The 25174-nt window shown below is 39.9% G+C and overlaps 1 protein-coding gene across 1 annotated transcript in view; it reads right to left on the bottom strand.

The window, feature by feature from the left end:
- Positions 1-22868, bottom strand: part of stk10 (serine/threonine kinase 10) — a 39428-nt gene extending 16560 nt beyond the window's left edge. Inside the window, 6 exon segments of the mRNA XM_054626036.1 lie at positions 497-691; positions 2247-2319; positions 4680-4829; positions 5620-5668; positions 11528-11692; positions 22667-22868. Of these exon segments, the coding sequence (XP_054482011.1) occupies positions 497-691; positions 2247-2319; positions 4680-4829; positions 5620-5668; positions 11528-11692; positions 22667-22825 (791 nt within the window). The 5' untranslated portion in view covers positions 22826-22868.
- Between the last annotated feature and the right edge of the window lie 2306 nt (positions 22869-25174).

The following is a 25174-nucleotide window of genomic DNA, read 5'->3' as shown; positions in this document are numbered from 1 at the left end:
GGGTTATTTTAGTGCACAGCTGTGCTTTGTAAAAGAAAGCATTCAACAGGAATGATGTGTGGGCTCCCCATCCCTTTCAGCACCAGATTTTTGCAGCACCAAATGTTCTGCTATGAAACATTCAGAGTCATAAAATTGAAAAATTATAGTTTGGCGCTCGCTTAAATCCTGCATTTTTGCTATAGTTGTGGAAATGGCCAAATGTGCTGCAGGCAGAGAGAGGGAGGACAATGTGATACATAAAGAGTCCAAATTACAGGAGACAGAATGTGCAACATTTTTGTAATAGAGTGAAAAATATCACGCAGTGAAATCCAGTAAAAAGAATATAAAAGCCCTGGTCCATGCACCATAATCTACACTGAGACTAATGAATCATGGATTGTTAATGTGTTTTATTTTCATTTGCTTCAATTTTCTGGCTAAAATATTCCTGTTTTCTCTTCACAACTTTTAGCTCAACAGCTAATTCAGATTCGTTTTTATGGATCCTTACCATTTGTGCGGCTGCTCAAGGGTGGGAGGCTCCGACTTGGCGATCTTCAACAGCACCCTCATGGGGTTGAGCTCATGATGCGGGGGTTCAATCTGGGCAAGCTCGATCAGAGTGATTCCTAGAGACCAGACATCAGCCTTGTAGTCGTAGGGAGCATCCTTCATCGTCTCACACATTACCACCTCTGGGGCCATCCTGAAACAGAGAAAACATATTTTTTATTAAATATTTACATTGTGTAGGACACTGAATCCTCAATTTAACTTGTATTCTAACAAGTGAAGGCATACTGCATATGTATTTATACATAACATTCATTTATCCTTAAAATATGCTTATTAGGACTAGTCAAGCTGTAGAGTAAATGGTAAATGGACTGTACTTGTATAGTGCTTTTCTAGTCGACCACTCAAAGCGCTTTTACATTACTAATCATTCACCCACTCATACCCACCGTGCAAGGTGCCACCTGCCCATCAGGATCTATCTAATCATTCACACCCATTCATACACCCATGGCACAGCCTTCGGGAGCAACTCGGGGTTAAGTGTCTTGCCCAAGGATACATCGACATGGACATCGAACCGCCGATCCTCTGATTGGAGGACGACCCTGCTCTCGACTGAGCCACAGTTATCTCCAAGAGCATGCCATGTAGTATATTATTAATGATTATGTGATGTAATGTTTTATTACATACAATATGCAGTATGTAACCAGTCTGGATTAAATGTGTAGAAATGTGATAACAAGAGAAGGGTATTAAAAAGTGAAGGACACATATTTGTTCCAAGTTAAAAAAAAGGAAAATGTGCAAATATCAACATCGAATAACAGTCCTCGAAATGGCAACGTGGAATTACTGAACTTTAGAGGGCAGTTCATAGGTCCTACATAGATACGGAAACTGCAAAAGATCAAGTGACAGAACTAATAAGTAACTTTTTAAGATTTTAACTATCATGTTGTAAAAATCTCTTTTGCCACATCAACAAAGCAATTCATATATAAAGCTGTTGCAACATGATTGAATAGTTTCTGACATCATAAAGATACACCTGTGGTATTTATAATATTTTTATCTGAGCAGCGAGTGACTAACTGCTGATTACTGCTGGGGGATAAGGAGTGTTCCACCCCTCTCTTATTCACTATTTTGCAGGTGTCAACATCAAGCACGCTTCTTCGATCAGCGCGTGTTTGCTGACAATCTGCAGAATTGCTCTCCAACCCTCTGAGCTCTTAAATATACTCAAGTGCAAAAGAACAAATATGCGCTCCCCGTCTCTTGTTGACTTAACTAATCAGTGCATTCAAGGGAAAGTATACAACAACACTGTCTGCAATATTCTTTCCAGGATTTGTGAAAAATGAGGGCACGGCCATGTTTCTGTGGGGCTGGAGAGTATGTTTCTGATGGATGATAATCTGTTGTAGTCAATGGTTAACTGGCTGCATAAACGAGGAAAACAGTGGAACAAGGTTCGCTGTGAGGATCCATAATGCCCTGCTCATATAGCTCATGTAGGGATGGTATATGTCTACAGTTAGAGGATATTATTTGCTGTATGGTGAATATAATTTTAAGAGCACAAGTTGTATTAGTACATTGCAGACAATAGGACTGTTTGGATTTAGAGGATGTTGGATCAATGTGGTAAATTATCTTGACGTTTTTTTATTCATCCTAAAATCATGCATAGCTCTTTCCCTTAATGGTTCTCTGATGAAGAGTAATGCATTACTCACCAGTATGGCGTTCCGATGAAAGAATCTCTCCTCTGTAAGGTTTTGGTGTTTTTCGCCGATACGCCAAAATCAGCTGCATGAGTGAAGAGAGAGCAGAAAAAAAAAAGATGACGTGAGATAGTTGAAAGAGGTTCACTGGAGCCATTTAAGAGGGACTAAAAGTAAAAACTTCCATTCATTTTCTCCCTTTGTAGTTGACAAATTGTTTTTGGCTTGTAAAACTGTCATGACATTGAGACACAAAGCCAGAATCGGTGAATATATAGCAGTTAAGTTTCCCAAACAAGCTGCCCCCGTTTCCTGAACATGACCCTCAGATTACAGGGGTGTTGTTTTCACTTTGGCTGAACAGGTTTTTTTCTCGGTGAGTAAGAATATCACGTGTGGCATGCCCAGGGCTGAGTACATGGCTGAGGCCTTCACACACCAGGCAGCAGGCTGACTGCTTCAATTACAAACTGGCATGTTCTATAACTGGGACTTAAGTGACTGTCTTGGTTATGCAGACTACAATTCAAATATCTTTGACTTTCCAGTCAGATATATAATTTTAAGACTGTTGCTGTCTAAACTTTTGCAGGAAGAATGTTTACTTTATACAAAGAAAATAAATAGCACTACCGCTGTTATTGTACATCAAATAAGAGTTAAAACATTAATGTCCTGAAGGATGGTAACTGTATATTTAGGGAGAATCATACCAATAAAGGTTGGCCTTTTAAACCCAGAGGTCAAATACCCTTCAGTACATTATGGCATTCTAGCCGCTGTGATTACTGGGTTTAACCTACACTATGTTCCCTTGAGTAATCAAGAAGGGTGTGTCTCCCAAGAAGCATTATGATTATAAACAAATATTTCTACCATATACACCTAAAGGCTCCCATAATGCACCACTCACAGTCAGGGATTAAATGAGTGCACAGCAACAGGTGTTTCAGTGGAAAACCCCAACAAACATGCCAAGGATTCAGTTAATTGATCAAAATCATTTAAAGTGGAAAGATATAGATTATATGCTAAATCATGAGTACATTTTTTAAGTTGACTGTTCTATACTGATCTGCCTTTGTTATTGATAAAAGGAGCATGAACAGTTGCTAAAGATTGTCATAAACATAAGGCAACACGTTTACAACAAGCTGTTCCGCTTGGAAGAACATAGTGTTAATTGCCTGGTATCAGAGGTGGATAATTGCAAACCTGTTTGAATTAGCTTGTAGTTAGATACGTGTGGTGATTGTAAATGAGTCATGACTTAATGAGTTTAAAGAGGCAACTCCCAGTGATTATGTCAAACCGTGGTGTTCTAGGGAGGAGGGTAAGGCAGTGGAAATGGACTTCACAATGAAGTACAAGTCTAGCTTTTATGGCACAGTGGCTGACAACATGTGTCATTTGATATTGAAGAGAAATTGCAAAAAGAACATGGACCAATAAACCATTTGGTATCAAATTAAGCTAATAAAAGAAGCAGACAGTTTCACAAGGTAATCAGCACCAGAATATGATGCTCTATGCAGTTCATAATTGCTCTCCACTGATTATTTTTAGATTGTTGGTCATGACATGATGAGCGCAAAATCACAGAGTCAAAGGGAGTACAGAGAGTAAAACCTCATGCAGTCAAAAGAAAACAAAATAAATATTTCTTTGTTAAAAGTTTTATGTCTGAAGATGCAAATGTCAGGCAGCCATTTAGAAACAAAATCTGCACTTCTTAAATAATGCACATTAAGACACAATTTTCCCTTTCCTGGAAACTACTCTTTAATCCAAAAAGTGCTAGCCAATGGGTTGGTTCCACAACTTCTGCTGTGCAATGCGAAGAATGTGGAGAACTCTTCAAAAAGCCAATAAATGAAAATATGTTTCTGAGAATGCAGTTTTCCCACTAAATGCCCACTTGTGATCCTCCTTCAGCTCCACAGGAGGGGTTCAGGGCCTCTAACTCTGTGTGTGTGTATGCGACTGTGTGAGAAACAGCATTCATGTGGCTGTATTTGTGTGTTCAGCCCATATACCTCAGCCAACTGCATGTGAGCATTTAAGAACAAAGACAGAAGTTACAGAGAAAACCTGTAACGTGCAATGGGAACGTGGGATTTAACTGATAATAATTCCCACCTTCATCATTTTGGAAGTCAAATGGTTCCTTGTTTAATGATGGGATGTTAAGAGAGGATCACTCTGGGTCTTACAAATTTGATCCAAACCCAACCCATAAACTTGATATATGTTTAAACACTTTCACATCTTTGCTCTTTACAAACACGGTATTGCATACATGTGTACATGTGACACCAAGATGCCTATGAATACCTTCAAATGGTCAATAAATCTTGCTTTCTAGGAATGCTAGAGTTAAATGTCAACAGTGTACAAGCACCTACAAATAGCAATGCTCTTTAGTATAAATATCTTAACCCTTACCCAGTTTGATGTCTCCATCTAGCATGAGGAGGATGTTTCCAGCCTTCAGGTCTCTGTGGATGATCTTAATGCTGTGTAGGTAATCCAGAGCTTCCAGCATCTGGCGACAAACCACCTTAATCTGCGGCTCCGTCAGCCCACGATCCAACTCTGATAAGGGCAGGAGAGGCATAGGCAGGAGAGACAGGAGAGTGAGGGGTTAAATATGTTAGCAGGGGAGAGAGGTGAGAACGATTGAATACGAGGGAGAGTTGAGAAAACTTGCTGAGAGGGTTCAAAAACCCATTTTGCACGCCTCGCAGATTCCATATTCATTCACTTAGTCTTGAGGACCGAGGTAGTGTGTGAACCCCGCAAAGAGAAAACAGAAAAAGATAAACCTGTGATGATATCAATGAAGTCTCTCAGATAGTGTTGCTGGAAGGGCTAATCCCAGATCAGAGAAGCTTTCACACATCCAAGCTAGTCCTGCCCTGCAGACATTATTCTACTGTGTCTGTGTTTGGTTAGCTGCAGTGGGGGTACAGACAGTTATGAGGATGTGGATTACCCAGAAAAAACAGACCAGGGGGTTTTCCCACACCGGAGGACTTCAATATGTCTGCTTTCTAGATTATTCAATGCCAGACTGGAGAAGAATGTACATGAATGTGTGGATTTTCTATATTTTTTCCAAAGGAGAATAAATATGCCGTGACTCTTCAATGTATGGACTGGAGCGTGGATTGGCAGCATATCTATGACCTGTTATTATGTCTCTAGACTTCCTTAAAGTCACTGCTGAAGGGACAGGTGTAGTCCCAGAACCGCCTCAGGTGTGGAACTTGACTCTCGTGATAGGGAAGAAGGTGGAGTGCTTATGAAAACATACATAGAGAGAGAGAGAGAGAGAGAGAGAGAGAGAGAGAGAGAGAGAAAGATAAAAAAGAGAGCGGCATACCTAGCATTATGGCATCCACAGCACCTCCAGGGCAGAACTCGATCATGATCTGGGGAATGAAGGGGGAGGAGAGAATGTGAGAGATGTTGACTTGACCCCCAACTTTATGAATATGCAGTACAAACATTAAATTGACAGCTGTAACACTTTTTTTGGGGTGGGGTGGGGTATATGAAGCAACAGGCAGAACAGACCAATTATCATCAGCAGCTCATGAACAATAGGTATTTACACAATTATCACATAAGCATCTTTTAAATTCCTCCTATTCTAATATATCTCAAATCATCACTTTAACATTTCTCAACGTTCTAAAAGGTTTTTAAAATACTGTTGGAGATTTGTTTGTGATTCTGTGGCTGGAAACACTCACCACTGATGGACCATACAAATGTGGCATTTGACTTGAGTCACTTATGAAAACCTTAAATGATGTGTGGCAGTGTAGTACGCTCAGGTTTGTGAATACTGTGACTATAACACTCTGCCAGTGCAAAAGTTAAACACAAATTGGTTTCCCCGGTCTAGTACTACTACTCTTTTGTTTTGCTCTACAATCAGTCAACCACTCTGTGACATCTGTGGTGAAAGTGTTTTAATACACACACACTTTGCAAAGTGGACAGCTGGATTGAGACTTAAGTGTGTGATGAAATGTCTGGCACAAGATTATAACAGTTCTGCAGTGAAGTAAAACACACACTCACAGAAAGAGAGAGAGACAAAGAGAGAGAGGAAATATTCTGAGAACACACTCCCTAAATGGTGTCTTATTGGCAAACAGCGACTTCCAACAATTTCATTTCCTCTCCTTACATAGTCAGCCTCTCTCTGACACCCACACGACTGTGAAAAATAACTTTAAATGTTGCATTCTAGTAAAGTGGGACCAAAGCAAATTAAGCCACCGCAGGATTTTATAAAAAATTATTTAGATTCTAAATGGTTAAAAATCAATCCTAGGTGGTGTTCAAGGTAAACCTGATGTGTGATGTCATTGTTATTGAATCATCAGAGTCCTGCCTGCTATGACAACACTGTCTGAGCGTCAACCTGGTTATGGACAGGGTGTGGAGTTTCAGTACGGACAAAGATATACAAAGAATTATTAAGTACAAAAGGTGCAAACACCAAGATACAGAAACTACCCATACCTCCAGGCATACGTAGTTGCATGAAGACACACACACACACACTCAAAAGATGAGGAATGTCGAGCCTGGCATGCAGCTCTTCAGGTGAAACAATGTTCTTTTGTGAAGTTTGGATTGACAAACCCATCAGTTTTGTGTTTTGTCACATGTTGTCAAGAATGTTTCATTTCTTCAACAACTCTTGAAATGACATCCACCCTTTGTATATCCTTACTGTATCACAAAAATCTCACAAAAATTGACCTCTGTTTCTCAACACAAAGATATGAAATTCTATTAAAGCACTGACGGTTTTTTTTCTGTAACATTGAATATTTGTTTCCAAATGTGAAAAACTGAAATTACAGGGAAAAAAAAAAAAGTACATTTTCAGTTGCAAATTAAAAAAAAAAACTCTGCCGATCTGCTTTATCTATATATTATTTGTGTGTGGTTTGAGATTCAGATTTATTTATTCATTTTGTTCAATTTAGATTGGTCTATTACCTTTTTTTCCATCATAGCCACGCCCATTTCCAACCAGGAAACCCATTTCCAAATAAAAGTTGGTTCAAGATTGTTAGTTTTTGTTATTTATGTTTTATCAACAACTGCTTCAAAAAAACATGATTATCAGGTAATAGTTCATAAAGTACCCCATTACTTTACAGTAAGAGGACATTTTTGCATTACCTGGACCAATTTACCTTGATACCTTGCAGTAATGGTCAGTTTGAGACACATCAGAAGCTGAAATTTTGATTTTTTTAAATGTGTTTTCAACTCTATCTCCATGCAGTGCTTTGTAAATACTGATAAAATAATATAGTTTTAAAGTGCTAACCCAGAGTGATGTTTATTACATATTTCAGCACGAACCATTTCCGTATTCCTGCTCACCGCTAACCAAACACACCTTATTTCTATTTCTCCTCTGTTTAAAAACCACCCACTAAATGAAATGAGCTGCCCTTCAGTAGTAACACACTGTACTGCCCAACCTAAACAGCTGTACATTACACTACTCTGTCAGAAGCAACTGGCTTGTGGTTTCTGTCAGTGTCTCTGCGGCCAGATTCTCTCTCCCTGCCTGAAACAATTCTGGATGACGTGTTGTGGTGACGTGAAGAATGTGCCCCGACTGGTCAAACTACATGCAACGCATACCTACTATGGGCTGAACACACATACATGCAAGCACAAGCTTTGCCTATCTCATAACACGCACAGGCACAGGCACCCCCCCCTCTTTTGAGACAAACTGAACCAACAGCCTACAAAATCCAAAAACGCTGTAAAATAAACGGAGCAGGCCGTGCTGACATTGCAGTGTTCCTGAGATTCACAGCTCTGTACTTTCACAATGATTTCCCCACCTCATTTTGTCAGAAGACTAAAAGGATATAAAATGCTATTTGCACACAATGGCCTGCTCAGAAACTGCAGTATCAAATAAAGAAAGAAATATGGGCAATATAAAATCTGAATCCCACTGACACACTGTTAATGTTTGTCACTCTATGAACATGACGAATGCTTCAGCGATCTGTGTACATGAGGTGGTGCCAAAACAGACACATGTTGACTTCTATCAATTCGCTCTCCAGTGTCATCAAACGATCTCCTAGCAACCGCAGCCAGTGACATTATGGAGACCTCACTGTGTGCAAATATTGGCAAAGGTATAATAAAAAAGAAGAAAAATAAGGATTGTCCTTGTCTCACTCCATCTCAAAACACCAAGCAACAAAATTGCGAGAGACCAATTGTCTCTACCTTCTAGAAAATTATTTCAACTTTATACTTTCTAACATGTTCAATATCTATTTAATGGGTTAAACCACAAGATTCTATCTTCAATCTAAAAAAAACATCCCTAATTTTGGTGTAGAAAAGCTAAAAGCACACACTTATTGTGATACTCTACCGACTTCATTAGACATCTCTGCTGGATTGCTACTCTGATTCCCCAAATTGACAAACACAAACAAATTTCTCACTTACTTTTAGTGATATTTAGCCAGCTGTGCGGGTTTAGCCCGGCTATAAGTCTTTCAGATTTCTGCTTCCACTTTAGTACAATGGAGGCAGATTACATTTTGTTTAAGGTGCTCCTCAAAGCATGAAAATATACATTTTAGAAGTTGACAGGCAAAATCTTCTCTTAGAAACTGTCTTTTTACTATCATAACTCTTCACAATGCAACATTTCTATTATAGATACTTTCCACCAGAGAAATAGTCCCTGTGTCTATTAGTGTTTGGGTGGCAGCATAAATCACAGGGAGGGATATCTCAAAATAAAACAGACGTAATTGAAACAATGTGTTGTTTTGTCATTTGGGTAAACCAACCCTTTAAATCAGACGGGCTTAACAACGCTTTTAAATGATGTGTGTAAGTTCTCTGCTGTGTTTATTGTCTCTCTTTTTCATCTGTTTAACAGCTCCCCTCTTTTCTCTTTCTCTGTTGGATGTATTGGATGTGCTGATGTCAGCAGTCTTGTCCCCATGTTAAAGGCCCTCGGTTTCTCACGGTGTGGGCCCGCCTGCCCTTCAGCCTCAAGACCAGATTGTTCCTGAATGGGAACAAACAGCCCTCTCTCTCTCTCTCTGTCTCTCAGTCTTTTTCTTTCTTCCTCTATCCCTCTCTTTCTCTGTAGAAAGCAGAACGGGTGGCTCAGTACTGAAATGCCTCATCTCACCCCTGCCTGGTCCACCCAAACGGAGGTTACCGCAGCCTGACCGCCAACCACTGGGCTAATTGTTGAGATCCTGAGGCTAGCACACAAACTCATAGCAATGAGGTGCAGAGCTTGTTCCCTTTGTCATGTGTTATACAATTCTTCTTCTGCCGTTCTGTTCATATGTCCATTTTGGATACGAGTTGCTATACTAACCCAGTAAAGTGGTTTGCTCTTAAAATACAGGCTGAATAACAGATTATACAGAGATTGAGAGTATGTCTGAGATCTAAAAGAAAAAGTTGACATTAGTGTCTGACCACAGTTTGGAAGGGAGATAGTAAAAAAGTTTAGACTCTGAAGCCACACACACACACACACACACACACACACTCACACACACACACTCACACACAGGAAGCATGCTGTCCCAATGCTGCAGGAAGGGATGTTTGTACATTTGACTTATCAGCACAAACAAAGTCTCACAGGCTGGCTTTGAATGATGGAAGACTTTCACCTTTTTAAACTCAGGAACTTCCAGCTGTGGCCAACACAGCCACGACTAGATCTGCTACGGGGCTGTGGCATGTGTGCATGTGTGTGTGTGTGTGTGTGTGTGTGTGTGTGTGTGTGTGTGTGTGTGTGTGTGTGTGTGTGTGTGTGTGTGTGTGTGTGTGTGAAGAGGCAGAGACAGGTCATATCTAGATGGTTTGTCAGGTTTCAGTAGTACAGGTATGTCATTTGTGTTGCAACTTATTGCAGTCCTGGAGTTTGCAATGTTAAGCATTTATTTTCTTTGCAATTGTCATTCAGTGTATTTGCTTCCAGTCATTTTCTCTCTATAAAAGTATCTTCCGTAGTTGCAGTGTGATCAAACCAAATCTCTACTACATAAAAATGCTAAACTGACTAAATATGCTGTGGCTTTTAGTCGCAGGAAACTGTTCAGGATTGTTATTTAAAAAATGTGACAACGGTCATTTGAGTAATTTATTTTCAATTTTTCTATGGAAAAACCATCAATGCTGTTACCATGGTAACCATGGGTGTTGCCCAATCCACTGCACTGAAATCTTACGTATTTCAACTTTAACAACGTACTTAACAATTACTATCGTTTTAATTAAACTAAATAAGGGTGAATACTGGAGAAGAGCACAACAGTTACATCTAAACTTTAAATCTATTCATAATCATAAAAAATAAAGGCGTTAAAACACAACACAACTATCTTTAGTCTTAACGCTGCCCTGTAATTCCTCAGATATTCAAGGTCTTGCCCCAGCATGAGGTCACTATTATTTTTCTTGGCCCGATAGACTGGGAGATTACAGAGGGAGTTGAACACTTGACCCAGTGAGCGAGTGTGGAGAGGAAAAATAACTTTGAGAGCAGAGAACACAAAATTGAAAATGGATCTTCATTCTTGCTGTAACATCAGGGTGAGGATCGGGTCATTTCTGATGCACCTTGGGGAGGTGTCAAACCCATTTAGGCAATCCACCCCTTCTTATATTAATTATTCACCAGAGCTTTCATATGCAGGATAAATACACTCTGGATGAGATATTGTTGCAATAAAACAACAAGGAGGACACAGATTGAAATGAGCCTGCCAACATACATGGTTAAGAGGTCTGTTTTTCCACTTCCCTGCTGATAGTTCAGACTGTGCATGGAAAAGGTGCACAGAAAGCTTGGTGGATGGACACAGAAACTCCTCAACACACTGACATGATACATCTTGTGAGGAGGGTAACAGCGTGGACAGTAGATAAGGTCCCTTTGGTACATTATGCACAAATCTAATGTAACAGCAGCCTTGACCAGAGTGTTCTCACATAGCAGAACACACTCTGTTCAAGTACAATTTCTTCCAAACTCAGTCTGTCACTTTGGTTTCTATTATTTTGTTCGAATTTAAGCGTTAAAATGTGAAAAAGCAGGGATATAGGCATTTTATATTTTTTACGGTGGACTTTAAATAGTGTTCAGTTGAGGAAGGTTGAAGCAGAGAGAAAGAAGGGTGTAGAAGTCGGTGGTTTACACTTGATGCAGGTTGTCTTAACCAGGTTCCTGTGTCACCTACCCACAGTTTGTTGTCATGGTAAAATGCGTCAAGCAGCTTGACAATGTAGCGGTGGTCACATTTAGCCAGGATGTCTATCTCAACGATGTAGTCCTCCAGCTCCTCCTCACATTTTGTCTCGATCACTTTGGCTGCAGCCAAAACTCCTGTCTCCTTGCTCCTGGCCTGAAGAGACGGAGAAACGGAACAACAGTAAATTCAACATGCCTGACAAAAAAGTTTGCATGCATTTTCTTTGTTATGCACCAGGCTACAAAGTTGGAAAATATCCAAACAATATAAATCTGTAAAAAAATAAAAAAAAAAGAGCAAAATAAACCACAAAAAATAAAGACATCTAGCTTCTTGCATGTGCCTATCTCTCTGCCAGCCGGACTCTTCCAGCACAAGTTGAAGCCAAAGGGAATCCAAAACGCCAAGAAACGCAGGACAGCAATTATAACTTTGACTTACTAACATTTTGAGACAAAAACAGGAAAGGAACTCCTCAACCTCCCCTAACAACTGGAGGAAATAGAGGAACCACAAAAGCCGTCAGTGTGGCTAAATTAAGACACACACACACATAGACATCAGATTCCAAGTGATTCTGATGGACATCATGTGCCAAGCACATGATGTCCATCCTTGTGTAAGAGAGAGTGTTGTGAAAATAGAGTGATGAGATAATGTTGGTAAAAGCGACATTAATGTGCGCCTGCAGACAGAACCACACTTTCAGAGCATCACCGGGGACGATGAAAGACTGAAAATAGAGTTGAAAACACAGGCAGTGATCCACGCTGCACCATTGGTAGGAGCCTCCAACACTGTCAGATCATATGTAGTGACAAATAAAATAATCTATACTGTTCATTTTTCATAGATATCTCTCTGGAAGGTTAATGCAACAGGTTGTAGGCGATCAAGTGTAAATCACTGTGTGTGAGAGTGTGAAAGGTAGTGCGTTAATGAGAAAATATGTCTTGACAGTGATATGTCACATTGTGAAATGGAGCACGGATGAACATGTGCACGTGTCCACACGGTGACCTGTAGAAGCAAGACAGACTAAACAGATCAGCGGGGGTCTGATGCCTCCACGCTTTTACAGGGGCTGTGGGAAAAAACATCTGAGTAAACAGAACAGGCTCGCAGCAACACACACACACACACTCTTCTTCAACTCATTCCGGATCGACGTGACTATGTGTGTTTGTCAAACAGAGCTCCAGAGCAGCCGAACTGCCCCCACACACTGCGAGTCAACAGGACGTCTCCCCCCGCCGTCAGATCATCAGTCATACAGTTAACAAGCCTCGACAGTAAACACGGAGACACCAGACACTTTCACTGCTCGGCCAACATCTCAGCTCTCTGCTATTCGCCCCCCCCCTCCCCTGCACCAACAGTCAGCCTCCACAAACTCACTGCCTGGGGTCTGACTTCCAGCAGAAGTTGCTACAGACCCACTGGTACTGTACAAATGCACCAACTGTATGTTTGTTGGGGATCTCTGCCAAATACTGACAAAGTTTATTGTGGCAAGACTAGCTTCATTAAAGCTGCCATGTTATCTGTCCCAGAACTACATCTACTGTCTGTCCATCTTTACACCCAACAACAGGCTACTTCATGATATCCTCCACTTTTGACTTACATCATGTGCCAGATTTGCAGACCAATAGAATGATGGCTGTCTTACTGTATGTCTGAACAAGTAGGAGTATTGTTATGTTTTATCTGGGGGTGTTTTCCAGTGAAACACTGGTCTCACAGAAAACACATGAATGTCTCAAAAGAGGGCTGCATGTTTTGTGTGTGTGTGTGTGTGTGTGTGTGTGTGTGTGTGTGTGTGTGTGTGTGTGTGTCTGTGTGTGTGTGTGTGTGTGTGTGTGTGTGAACAGATGTGATCAACATTTTGTCATGATCAGCACAAGTGCACAGATATAAAAGTATTCTTAACTGTTTTTCAACAGCCAACCTCTTGACCAAGCACCACAAGGGCATTCACACAAACACACACACATGCATACACACACACACACACCTTAACATCTCAGTGGGAACACAGCTGAGGAATGTGCCTCTGGCCTTCAGATGGTTGGGGGAGTGGACAAAGAGGGTACACTGAGAGAGAACTGAGACACTGATGTGGTGCCTTATTTTTTTTTGCGTGGCGCGGGGAATGCATTACGTCAAGAATCCCCAAGTGCAGTATGCAAACATGCATGTTTGTTTATGTGTGCATCTTACAGAGTGTATACACTGCACAGAGAGGAAATTACACTGAAACGCCTCATTGTGCCTCACATGGGACTTCCTGGCTTCCTACAAGGGAGTGTGACATCAATGCACAAGTGTGTGTATATGTATCTGCGTGCTTCAGTATGTTAACAAGAGTGAAATAATTGCAGGCAAGGCATCTAAACAACCTTTAAAAAGACCAGCAGCAGCCTTTCCAAACACAGTTCTGTCATGTTAGATTAGTGGAATTAAAAGGTGAACCTCTTCACACGTTCTGTTCATGTTGTTGTGGTTAGTTCAGAGACTGCTGACCTTACTTCACATCCTGTCAAAGCATCGCCATCAGGTGTTTATAGCATCTTGCAGATGTTTAGCATTCATTTCTTGACAAGCAAAAGGCTGAAAAACACTTGACCATCTCCATAATTGGGAGGGATACTGCATTTTTGTGCTTCTAACATTCTCGGGGTGGAAAAGCAAAAGTTCACACTTTAACAACGTAGTTGAATTATGCTTTTTCCAAAGATACATAAACGTCTCTGCAAACCTATGCATAGAAGGGTGTTATAGGTAACGTTCGAGGACCAAACATGCATAGTCACACCTTCAAAATGTCAACGCCACGATTGGTTGATTCAACTCTGGTGTGGAGTTTATGTATTGTTTATAAAAGTCAGGACAGAACAGAAAGGACTAATTTGCCAAAGTGCAGCATAATTCCATATTTAGAGGGATGTCGAGTTGATAGGAGTTGTTCCTGGAGGTAAATACATATTTTTTCAATCTGATCGCACCGAGAGACTGCAGATGTCATCGAGTTATACAGATTATTATATTTATATAATAACAGCAACAGCACTGAAGAAGCAGGAACATTTAGCTGATGCATCCATCCCAGGAGAAAACTATGCTCCACTGCTTCTAACCCACTGACTCTTCACTCTCTCACTCTCTCTCTCTCTCTCTCTCTCTCTCTCTAACTCTCCTCCAGAGGACAACAACAGTCTCTGGCTTTGTTAGGGGTCTGGTTTCCATGGAGACCAGAGGGACTTGTTTCTGCTTCGTCTTGCAGCTCGTCTCGTTTCGCTCGCTCTCTCTCTCTCTCCCTGGACATTTTCCTGTTCATTAGCGTCTTGGCTTTCATGTAGGTTAAGTGCAAAGGGATTACTTAAAGGACCCAACCTGGCAGGAAAACAGACAGTGACACTAAAGTCCTTCAACAAATTGCCTTAAAAGACCAAAATATTAAATTACCGTTGTAAATTTCAGGCATCCGCTATGTATCTGATATCTAACTAGACCACATGCAAGCTGGGACATGGACAAGTAAAAAAGAAAAGTACAATTACAAAATCAACTGACTTCCACTTAAATATTAAGAGAATTCATTTTACCTTGCAGTGTGAAAGGACATATAACATCTAAATAAACAAAAAAATATTACAGTTCTTAGTCCAAAATAATGATGGACTTCCAAAAAGTCAATAATTTGCATTTCACTGCAATTGCAAAGAAGACATTTGTAACAACAACTACATTTTTGTGCATCCATTTCCTGTTTATATCTATTTTCATGATGCTTTCCTATCAATCATCCATCAGTTTATTTGCTTTCATTTTTCGCCACATCCCTGAGTATAATTCAACTTTTTTTCATCCTGTTTCTCCTGTTTTTAAAATCCCCTTACTGAGGCATATGTACAACACACCTCTCTACCCTCCTGCTCTCACTAATCATCGTCCTCCATACTGCACTTCTTTTGTCTACCCCACCAAATATGTCTGTCATCCCTGCCTGTATAGCTCTCATCATCTGTCACATGTATTTATCCATCTGTTTTCAGTAACAGTCTGTCTGAAGGCAACAAACCATGACCGTCTGCTGCTCAAAAAGAGCTTTAGAAAAGCAGATGTTAGTGACCCGTGTTTGTGCATACAAACATACTGTATGTGTTGGCAGCCTGAGCAAACACAAATGCATAAAAGCACACGCTACCAGCGTTTTGTGTTTGTGTGTGTCATTTGGTATTCAGCACCCATTTTCAGTGTGAATCAAGCTGGGAATAATAATGTTTAATACTGTGTCTGTGTTGACTGAGACATTAATGATTACTGTGGGTGTGTTGGCTTAAAAAAAACTGAGCTGCATCACACTCAAAATGGAACAAAAGCTTGCAGAGAGTTACAACTTCAAGCCTCAAAATAACCAGAAATATTAAAAAAATAACATCTTTTTACTTTTGCAAAACACAGATTAAGGAGTCTTTGCCCATTTAGACTCAATGCTGAAAAAAATGAGGAATAGTTAATCATAGAGTGAATGGACCAGATGACCTCTTGAAACCAGTAACTCAGAACTCTCCCTGGGGTCAGTCACCTCCAGGTTGAATGAACATACCACATGCTGACATGCATTTTCAGCATGTATACAGTGTTATTGTATATGCAGACGCACAGACACATTAACACACAGGGCCGTTCGGGGGAATGCGTGTATGTTAGACCTTTGCCCCGTCATAAACCTGTAACCTGCCCCTCCTCTGAAGGCTCTCCCCATGTGTCTGCGAACAGGAATGTGGTTCTCAGCTCCTAAAATAATGACAACAGCTAATAAAACCTCACCTCTGACAGCAGACGCCTGTGGAAGTGATGATCTCTCATTTAGATGAACAAGGTGCAAAAACTAAGCATGTTGACCAGCTACAGGGTTGTTGTTTTTTTAAGTGGTTCTATAACAGCTGTCTCAGAGAAGTGGCATACTGTGAACACTTGCACATCTAGAATTGAAAGTAATTTTATTCAAACAAAACTTGTTTTTATGAAAGAATGTTTTAGTTCTAATCATTCACTAAAAGACCACTTCTCTGTGGAGTTTGCTGGGGATGTATGCAGCTTGTGAGGGACTCCTGCAGACAGTACTCAGGGCTGAAAAAGTTCTCCCAAATCCTTTGTAATTTAGGGTAAAAATATAATAGTTTTAGTTAAAGATAATTATCCCAAAAGACACTAGAACTGATCATCAATCAAAGATAATGCAGTAAAAGACGGTTCTCTTTCGAATAAAGACGCTATTTTCTGTTTAAAAAGGGACAGTTCAACCCAAAATATTTTTCCTCCAAGTGCTATGAATCAATCTAGATTGTTTTGGTGTGAGTTGCATGGTTTGCAAGCCTTCTCTTAAATATAATGGGACTATATGGCTCCAAGTTTAAAAAATATATATTTTAAAACTCAACAACAATGTCTCATTCCAGAGATCACTGACATTGTTGAGAGCAGTTTCATGTTGTAAGTATGGTCAAAATGAAATAGTTTTTGATATAACAAAAGAATATTTATCAAAATGGAAAAACTTAATATCAAGGCTACTTGACATGACAATACATGCCACTCACTTTGGATAGTTTCTAAAATAAAAATGTTACAGTGTAGAATGTATCATGATAAAGTGCTATACCAGTGGCGAAAGTAAAAAAGAATAAAAAAAATAAAAAATAAAAAAAATAGAAATAATGTTTCATATGTAAACATGCAAACTGGTGGCAGAAAAGCATGCATGTGGACTGTTGGCTAAACATGGATGTCACAATGTTTTCATGGCAACATGGGGTTTTCTCCTAAATGACTGAAAAAGCTGTTTAAGAGATGAAATATAATAGAGCAGAAATGTCAACTTCATATCTTACTTCATGGCTAACGCTAACCTTAAAACGAGACAAAGAAATCAAAGTAGTGCGCGCCTCTGTGGCTTCTTTCAACTCTACTGCAAGATTCTTCCTCTCTTGCACAACCCGCTGACTGCGTGAGAGCTTGAACTTATGCATGGGCGTGAAGCACGTTACCAGGCGTAGACTTAACACCGAGACAGAGCATTGAGTCTTTTCAGGATGTGAAAGTTTTGATCTTCGTTGCAAAACGTTCCCTATTCAAAGGCTTGAAGTGAAGGTACAAAGCAGGTCAGTGAGGCAGGAAATCTTGATGATTCCACAAAGAGCCTTCAAAGAAAACAACCCACGCTTACACTGCTTTTTTCAATGATTCATACTCGAAAGAAATGAGAATGAGAACATGTATGAATCAGAGATTCAAGAGCATTAATCTCATGATAGATGAGATCATCTTCCTAACTACAGCTCACAGTACCCAATAAAAGTGTAAAGCTAGATCTAGATCATCTAGAAATGATCTGAAACAACTTCAAGTGAAAGGCAGTTACAATGTGTTTCAATGTGAAATTCAAAACAGAGAGGAAAAACAGTGAAAGAAAATGTCAAGAAAGATATCCTGCAAGATATTTCTGCAAGTGCCAGTTACAGAGTCACCGCGAGGACTCCCAGCATGCTCGGGCCCACGCCCACTCAACAGGGCTCCTATCAGACGCTGTGGGCCCAGCTGGTGCCTGAGATTAGACCCAGAGTCTGACGATGGTCTCGCCGAAGGCACTCCAACATACGTCTTCGTGGCACTGCCATGTTCTAAATTAAGAGTGAGGCGTTTCACCCAGACCTTGTGGCTTTCCTCTGCAAAGAGGATGTTGCAACCTGTGCCCCCTCCCCCCCCTCAGTGATGACACCCAGGGTGTTTTTCCTCTGTCACTTGTCTGAAGAGGATAATCAGGTTTAAAGTGGTTCCTCCATAGCCTTTCACTCGTTCAGCCATCTGTCAAATGCAAGTCAACACTTTTGCCAATTTGTGCCGTAAAGCAATCCAGGTTTCCTTCAACATCTGCTCTGGTAGTTCATAAATTCAGAGGCCCAAGAAAATATGACCTGTTCTGACATGTTCCATTATTCAAACCTTATGTGTATGAATGAGTATAAACCAAAAAAAAAAGGTTCAGAAATACTCCTATGGATTACTTACACCCAGTCTATAATTGACCCAGGGAGAATTCTGTTCTGGCCTTGGCTGACTGACAAATTAGACCCATTAGACCAGGTCTGATTATAACCAACAGTCTTGAACGAAAAGTGACAGAAATAAAGCTATTAAAAGTGAAAACTAAATCCATTTCTGCACATTTCTCTTGACCATCTTACCTTTTGTCCTCTCCTTTGACAACCTTGTATCAAAAAAGTGCTTTTTTTTTTCCATACCATTTGCAGTTCACACTCTTGACTCCAATAACTCAAAAACATTAAAGGGATTTCCCCATGTTGTGATTGTGTACATAAGCCACATAGAGTAATGCAATACTTCTACAACTGGTGGCTCAGTAAACAAAGAAGTAGTCCTCTACAAGTCCACCGTCTTATACATCACAGACCAGCAGAGATAAGATAACATGCACTCTGGTTTTTCGGCCCACAATAGAAATTTGACGGAGCGTAGCCTTACAACCTGCTCGTGTCTATGGAAACGTTTTGCAAACGGCAGCAGGGCGACGGGCTCAGCGGCACGTGGCCCATTAATTAGTGAGGGGAACCATACAACTCCTCTGTTTCATGCTGCAGCCTCACAACTTCACACTCGCTTTCCAACAAGTGCAAGCATGCATAGACTGACACGCAGAAAACACAGAGAAAACATCCTATGGCACATCAGCTGGACAGGAAGTGAGACATTCTTTTGCTATGACTTTAAGTGTGAGACACTTAAGTGGTTGTGATGACAATGAAGGATCTACAGACAGACAAAGCCTGGGCAGCACAACATTGTGCTACAGTTCCGGGCACTACTGTATGTCAAGGATTTGCACCAAAAGGGCAAAATACGTGATAAATGCCGTTAAATCAAACTGCTATTTAAACCTAAAAGTAGCACCAATTGCACTTTAAAAAAAGACTGATGGTGTCAATCTGTTACATGTTCACTTGAGGCCAAACTCCAGCTGCCTTTAGTAAGGTTAAAAGGTTGTTATAAGAGTGCTAAATATTCTCATTAAACCGGGTCAAAGGCGGAAGCTACATTTCTGAAATGCACAAACTGGAATGTAAAACAATCAGTCAGCAAGGAACCAAAACTGCAAACAATGCACTGCTAACAAGACAGCATTTATGTCTTTCTGTACAGAATGACACCACAGCACTGATGAACAGTGAAACCTTGTGACAAAGAGAACTAGAGAATGTCAACAACAGCTTGTTTTTGTTTCCTTCTATGAGGCTCTTACACCATGACCTCACATATAAAAATGAATACTGTGCAATTGGTTTGGTTTATTCTGTCACAGTATGTGTTAAGATGCTAATTAAAAAACATTTGCTGTTTTTTTTCATGCAGGTTAAATCATCTTCATGTGTTTCACTCTTTAATGCGAATGAACTTATTAGAAATCTTTGAGTTTCAGGATGTGAATGTATCATGTAACAAGCTAGTGGTTCTTAACCTATTTTGGCTTGTGAGCCTTAAAAGAAAAATTCCAGCAGATAAACCAAAGGCCGATTTCCAATTCATGTGAATAACTTTCAGATGTCTGAAGAGGTAAAACTATGCAATATTTTACAAAAAAAAAAAAAAAAAAGGCAAAGATCACAGAAATTTAGAGAAAGTATTGTTGTGCCCGTCTTGTTCAACATGCGGTGGACTTTCAACAGTAGGAAAGTACAATTGCTCCTACAGGACAGACTCTGGAAATAAAAGCATAAAGTATTTCATAACTGAGGGATGTATTGCATTTCATTAGATCCTGTGATATAAACACATGCACACTATCGGGTCGATTTGTCCTTAACACTCCCCTTACGCAACTAAGTGAGTTGTTATTCTCCCAATGGTGACATTAACCTTTAGAGAGTCAGTTTGACAGGAGCACTCTGTAGTGTTAACCGGCGCCGTACAGTTAATGAGGTCTGTGCTAAAACAAAAAGAGGTACATCAGTGTTGCTCCTCTGCTGTCTGTAACAGATCCACCAGTTTTTCTTTCGTCGCTCGCCCCTAACCATGTGATAAGCAGCTGATTTCACTTGCGACGGGAGATATGGACTCCCTCACGCCCGCTCCATCACAGACTTTAACAATGGAAAACATGTGCGATTTCACCACTTGAGACCTTTTTTCCTCCCACGGACGAGCTGATTATTCTGACGTTCGGGAGCCCCCCTCCCCGATGCGGTCCCACGGTTTCCTCTCTTCGTGGGCCCATCATCTGCTCCCCACTCTGCCTGCCTCCACCGCCGTCTGACAGATGCAGGTGTGCAGCTGTCCTCCTCCAACCCACTCAAGGAGAGGAAACAGAAGCCAAAGCAGAGGCTTGACATTTTCTATGAGAAAGGGAAACTAAAGTGGGGACACGTAACATGTCAGAAAGCTCTGCCAATTATTCAAGTGGAATCATGTTCAACTCAACAATAAGCCGCGAATTGATCCATGCCTTAGTTTGAGCAGCATATCCCTCCACACTGGAAAATTCCTAGAAATCCCTGTGTGTTTACGAACTAACATTTAAAGGATTCTTCATACTTAGAAAACACCCTGTATCCAGACAGTCCCTTAGCGTCTTAGAAACTCAAAGCATGGTTTGTTTTCATGGCATACTGGTTGCTTCACTTATTTCCTCTTCATCGCCAAAAGACTATCCATAGGACTCCTCACATGCTCGCTCTGCTCAAAAGATACATTCTAAGAACATTTACGTAATATTCAGCCCTGTGGCTTTAAGCAAGATTGAACTATTTTCTTTCCACTTCCGTGCAAACAAGTTTCGTTTACCCCACTGCATGTCGTCCAGTAAAAACAAAATACCTAAATAAGGTGGAGTCCTCTTAAAAAAAAAAAAAAATACTACATTTTCTGTTCAGTGCAGACCTCTGCTAAGGCATCACTTCTTCCACTGAGGCCCCTGCTGTGTCAAAGACTTTCACTGTGCTCCTTTTGGCCACTGCAGACACAGAGTGCCTGTGCCATGCTTCACAGAGGAGGACTGACCAACAGCTAACAGATCCAGATTAAATAATGTCTCCGAGCCAAAAAAGTGCTGCTGCTGCTGCTGGAGAGAACTAATGATCACTGTCACTGTGGCTGTTTCCTGCTGGATTCAAAGCAACGGGTGTGGGAGCCGGGCGGGTGTATGGAGATTTCTTCTTAAGCAGGAAAAGTCTCTTTTACCAAAACTGTGATTCTTCTAAGAGATAAAACATTTTACTTCAACAAACCACTCATAAAAAGGGATTAAAACAGAAGATGAAGTGGATCTCAGCAATAAACTGTGAACAATCCTTGACTAACATGGAGGAGAATGTTTCTAATTGAGGAACAACATTTCATTCAGAAGGGAATTGTTCTGTGACACCCAGATCCACAGTACAGTGACTACCTGAGTGTGTCTCATAGTGAAACTCTGGACCTCATCATTTACATATTAGTCATGATCTCAACAATGCTGGGATGGTGAAGCATAAACAGGTCATAGGACACATGGTATTGTGTTTATATTGTCCCGCACATAACTTAAAAAGTAAAGTGAGGTATCATATAATTCAGAATATATCACATACAAACACAGAATAGTTATTTGGAGAACATGAGAGGGACATTGGAAAATCAACAACAAAAAAAAGAGTGTTACTGAATTTGGAGACAGGTTTATCTATAGATAAATGTCTTGTAAACAAGCTTTGTAAAAGTGTTTGATTTCAATTCAAACCAGATTTCTTTTTAGTTTAGGGGGTATGATTTAAATTTTGTTTCATATTTATTCTCATTATTATCTACCCAAGATCTTCCTTGCTGCCAGTGTTTTGGTACTTTTTGTAAAAAGGAAAAAAAAAAGAACGTTTAATGAAATCTTAAGTAAAGAGGTAAAAAATGAAACACCAAAGTATGGTTTACATTTTGTACCACCTTGTCATTTGCAAGTGCCTTCATCATTTCAAGTGTTGATTGTAGAAAGAAATGTTAAGATGATTCAGAACTACAAACAGGGTGCATCACCACACAGGTAAAGGTGTCACTGCCTCGTGGTCACACACTCACCTTGTAGACTTTCCCAAACGCGCCGTCGCCCAGCTCGCCAATTATTTCCCACAGGTCGTTGGGATTGATGTCCCGGTGGACGTGCTCATACTGCTTGACTTTCTTCTTGATTTCAAGCGTAGGAAGGCGGAGTATTCTGCTGAATCTAGCGAGTGCCATTATGTACAATTCAACAACATAAATGAATAAAAAAAAAAAAATAGAAAAGTATGAAAAGGCTTTTACGCGCAGAGCATTACGCGCGCCCCCGATCCAAAAAAAAAAAAAAAAACACCTGAATACCAGTTTACAAATATTCAAGAGTATACATTAAAAAAAAAAAAAATAAAATAATAATAATAATAATAATAATAGATCTGAGGAAGTTGAAAACAAAGTCACTCTCCTCCGTCCATCACAACCAGGCGATCAGCAGGTTCTGAGGTCATAGTCCCATTCACAAAGCGCTGACCACCTGCCGCTGGAAACACGACGTAGTAACCCGCCTGCCTGACAGCCTGCCCGGATCAACTTGTTGCTTCTGACTGTGAGAGCGAACCAAAAAAAACACCCCGCCCCACCTCGTTTACTCAGCAACCCCTCCCACCGCCGTCATGGAAATGTAGGTTTCTCTCAAGGAACGAGTCACTATACGCGCTGGTGAGGTGAAGAGGACAGCCGGGCCATTAACAACCATGTACACGTCCAAGTGGAGCTGTGGGGAAATGCAGCTATTCACTTATTACGAGCCCAGTTTGATGCTCTTTTATCATCATACTGCATCACTGTTATGTATATTGTTCTGCTTTTGTATTTCAAAACAAATAAAAGACTCAGACTTTGGTTGATAAATCATAACAGTTAAGTTTTCTGGAAGTATTAAACGTCATAATAAGTAGTTTTTAAATTAATTATATACTTGCACAGTTTGATGCTCTTTTATCATCATACTGCATCACTGTTATGTATATTGTTCTGCTTTTGTATTTCAAAACAAATAAAAGACTCAGACTTTGGTTGATAAATCATAACAGTTAAGTTTTCTGGAAGTATTAAACGTCATAATAAGTAGTTTTTAAATTAATTATATACTTGCACAGTTTGATGCTCTTTTATCATCATACTGCATCACTGTTATGTATATTGTTCTGCTTTTGTATTTCAAAACAAATAAAAGACTCAGACTTTGGTTGATAAATCATAACAGTTAAGTGTTCTGGAAGTATTAAACGTCATAATAAGTAGTTTTTTTTTAAAATCATTATATACTTGCACTGTTATTCTCTCTTCATTCTAACTTCATGCTGGCTCAACTAACTTGCTCTTCACCTGAGCAGGCAGCGCCATAGCGCCCTCTAGTGGCGCACTTAGCTCAGTGGACTTGTACCTGTTGAGCATGTGGGGAAAAACACATGAGTGAGGCCAGTGATGAAGAAGTCCAAAGATCCTTTACTGAAGAAAAAAGTACAAATAGCATAGTCTAAAAATAATCCCTAACAAGTAAAAAGACAGGATTGAAAAAGTAGTAAGAATGGCCCCCTTTACAAGTTTAATGACAAAATATTACATTATTCTGCTTTCATCACTCACAAAATTTGTAAAAGAATTTTCAATGTTGCAGGTTGTCAACGTGGAGCCAATAAATAAAATATAAAGAATATAAAGCAGCAGAAAACGGAAATACTCAAGGGATGAACAAGTATGTCAAAATTGGACCCAAGTACGTACTTGATTAGATGTTCTTAGATACATTCCTCCACTGAGTGATGCAAAGCAGACGAGGAACTTCCTGATTGACAGTAATATTGACAGCTGAATAGTTATCTAAGTGATAAATCAAGCAAAAAATGCCAATCAATCTCCATTTTATATTGAATTATGTTTTGGTATCAGACTGTATGTAAAAAAAAAAAACAATCAATTTGAAGACATCCCCTCGGGCTTTTACGTTTTAAAGAATAAATAATGAATAAATTAACTGGCAGATGAATCAATTATAAAAACGATCATTTGCAGCCATACGTGATCACAGCAGCACTTAATCATGTGTTTGCATTGTGTTTATTGGTCTAATGCTTTTTGACTGCATGTAATGTTTCCCATCTAAATAAAGAATTAACTAGCAGAGATAAATAAATGCAAATATGATAATGGGATATTATGATTTATCCACTTTCATTTAGTGTATTAGCTTTCAAGTTGCGCTCAATGCTGCTGTAGTTATTTCATGTCAGATGTTGTTGTTTTTTTACCTTTTGGCCCCAACTCTGACCATCTGTTACAATCAAGGAAGATATTGTAATTGTCAATGTTTATTTGCTCCTTAAGCGTGCATAAAGCATTTTGTGTAATCATTTGCACAAGTCATTTTCACTCTGATTTCTGTGGAAAAGATTAGAACACATAACTGCTGAATTAATAATTACTGACAGGAAGATTGGTGGCAGTAAGCTGTTTGAATGAGTTGGGAAAACTGTAATTCCAAGTGATTTGATCTAATATGCATCCATTTTAACATGCATGTCTAGT

The sequence above is a fragment of the Anoplopoma fimbria genome, chromosome 24 (genome assembly GCF_027596085.1).
Source record: "Anoplopoma fimbria isolate UVic2021 breed Golden Eagle Sablefish chromosome 24, Afim_UVic_2022, whole genome shotgun sequence".
Classification (NCBI taxonomy): domain Eukaryota; kingdom Metazoa; phylum Chordata; class Actinopteri; order Perciformes; family Anoplopomatidae; genus Anoplopoma; species Anoplopoma fimbria.
Note: the sequence above shows the minus strand (reverse complement) of the source record. Positions and strands in the feature narration are given on the sequence as shown.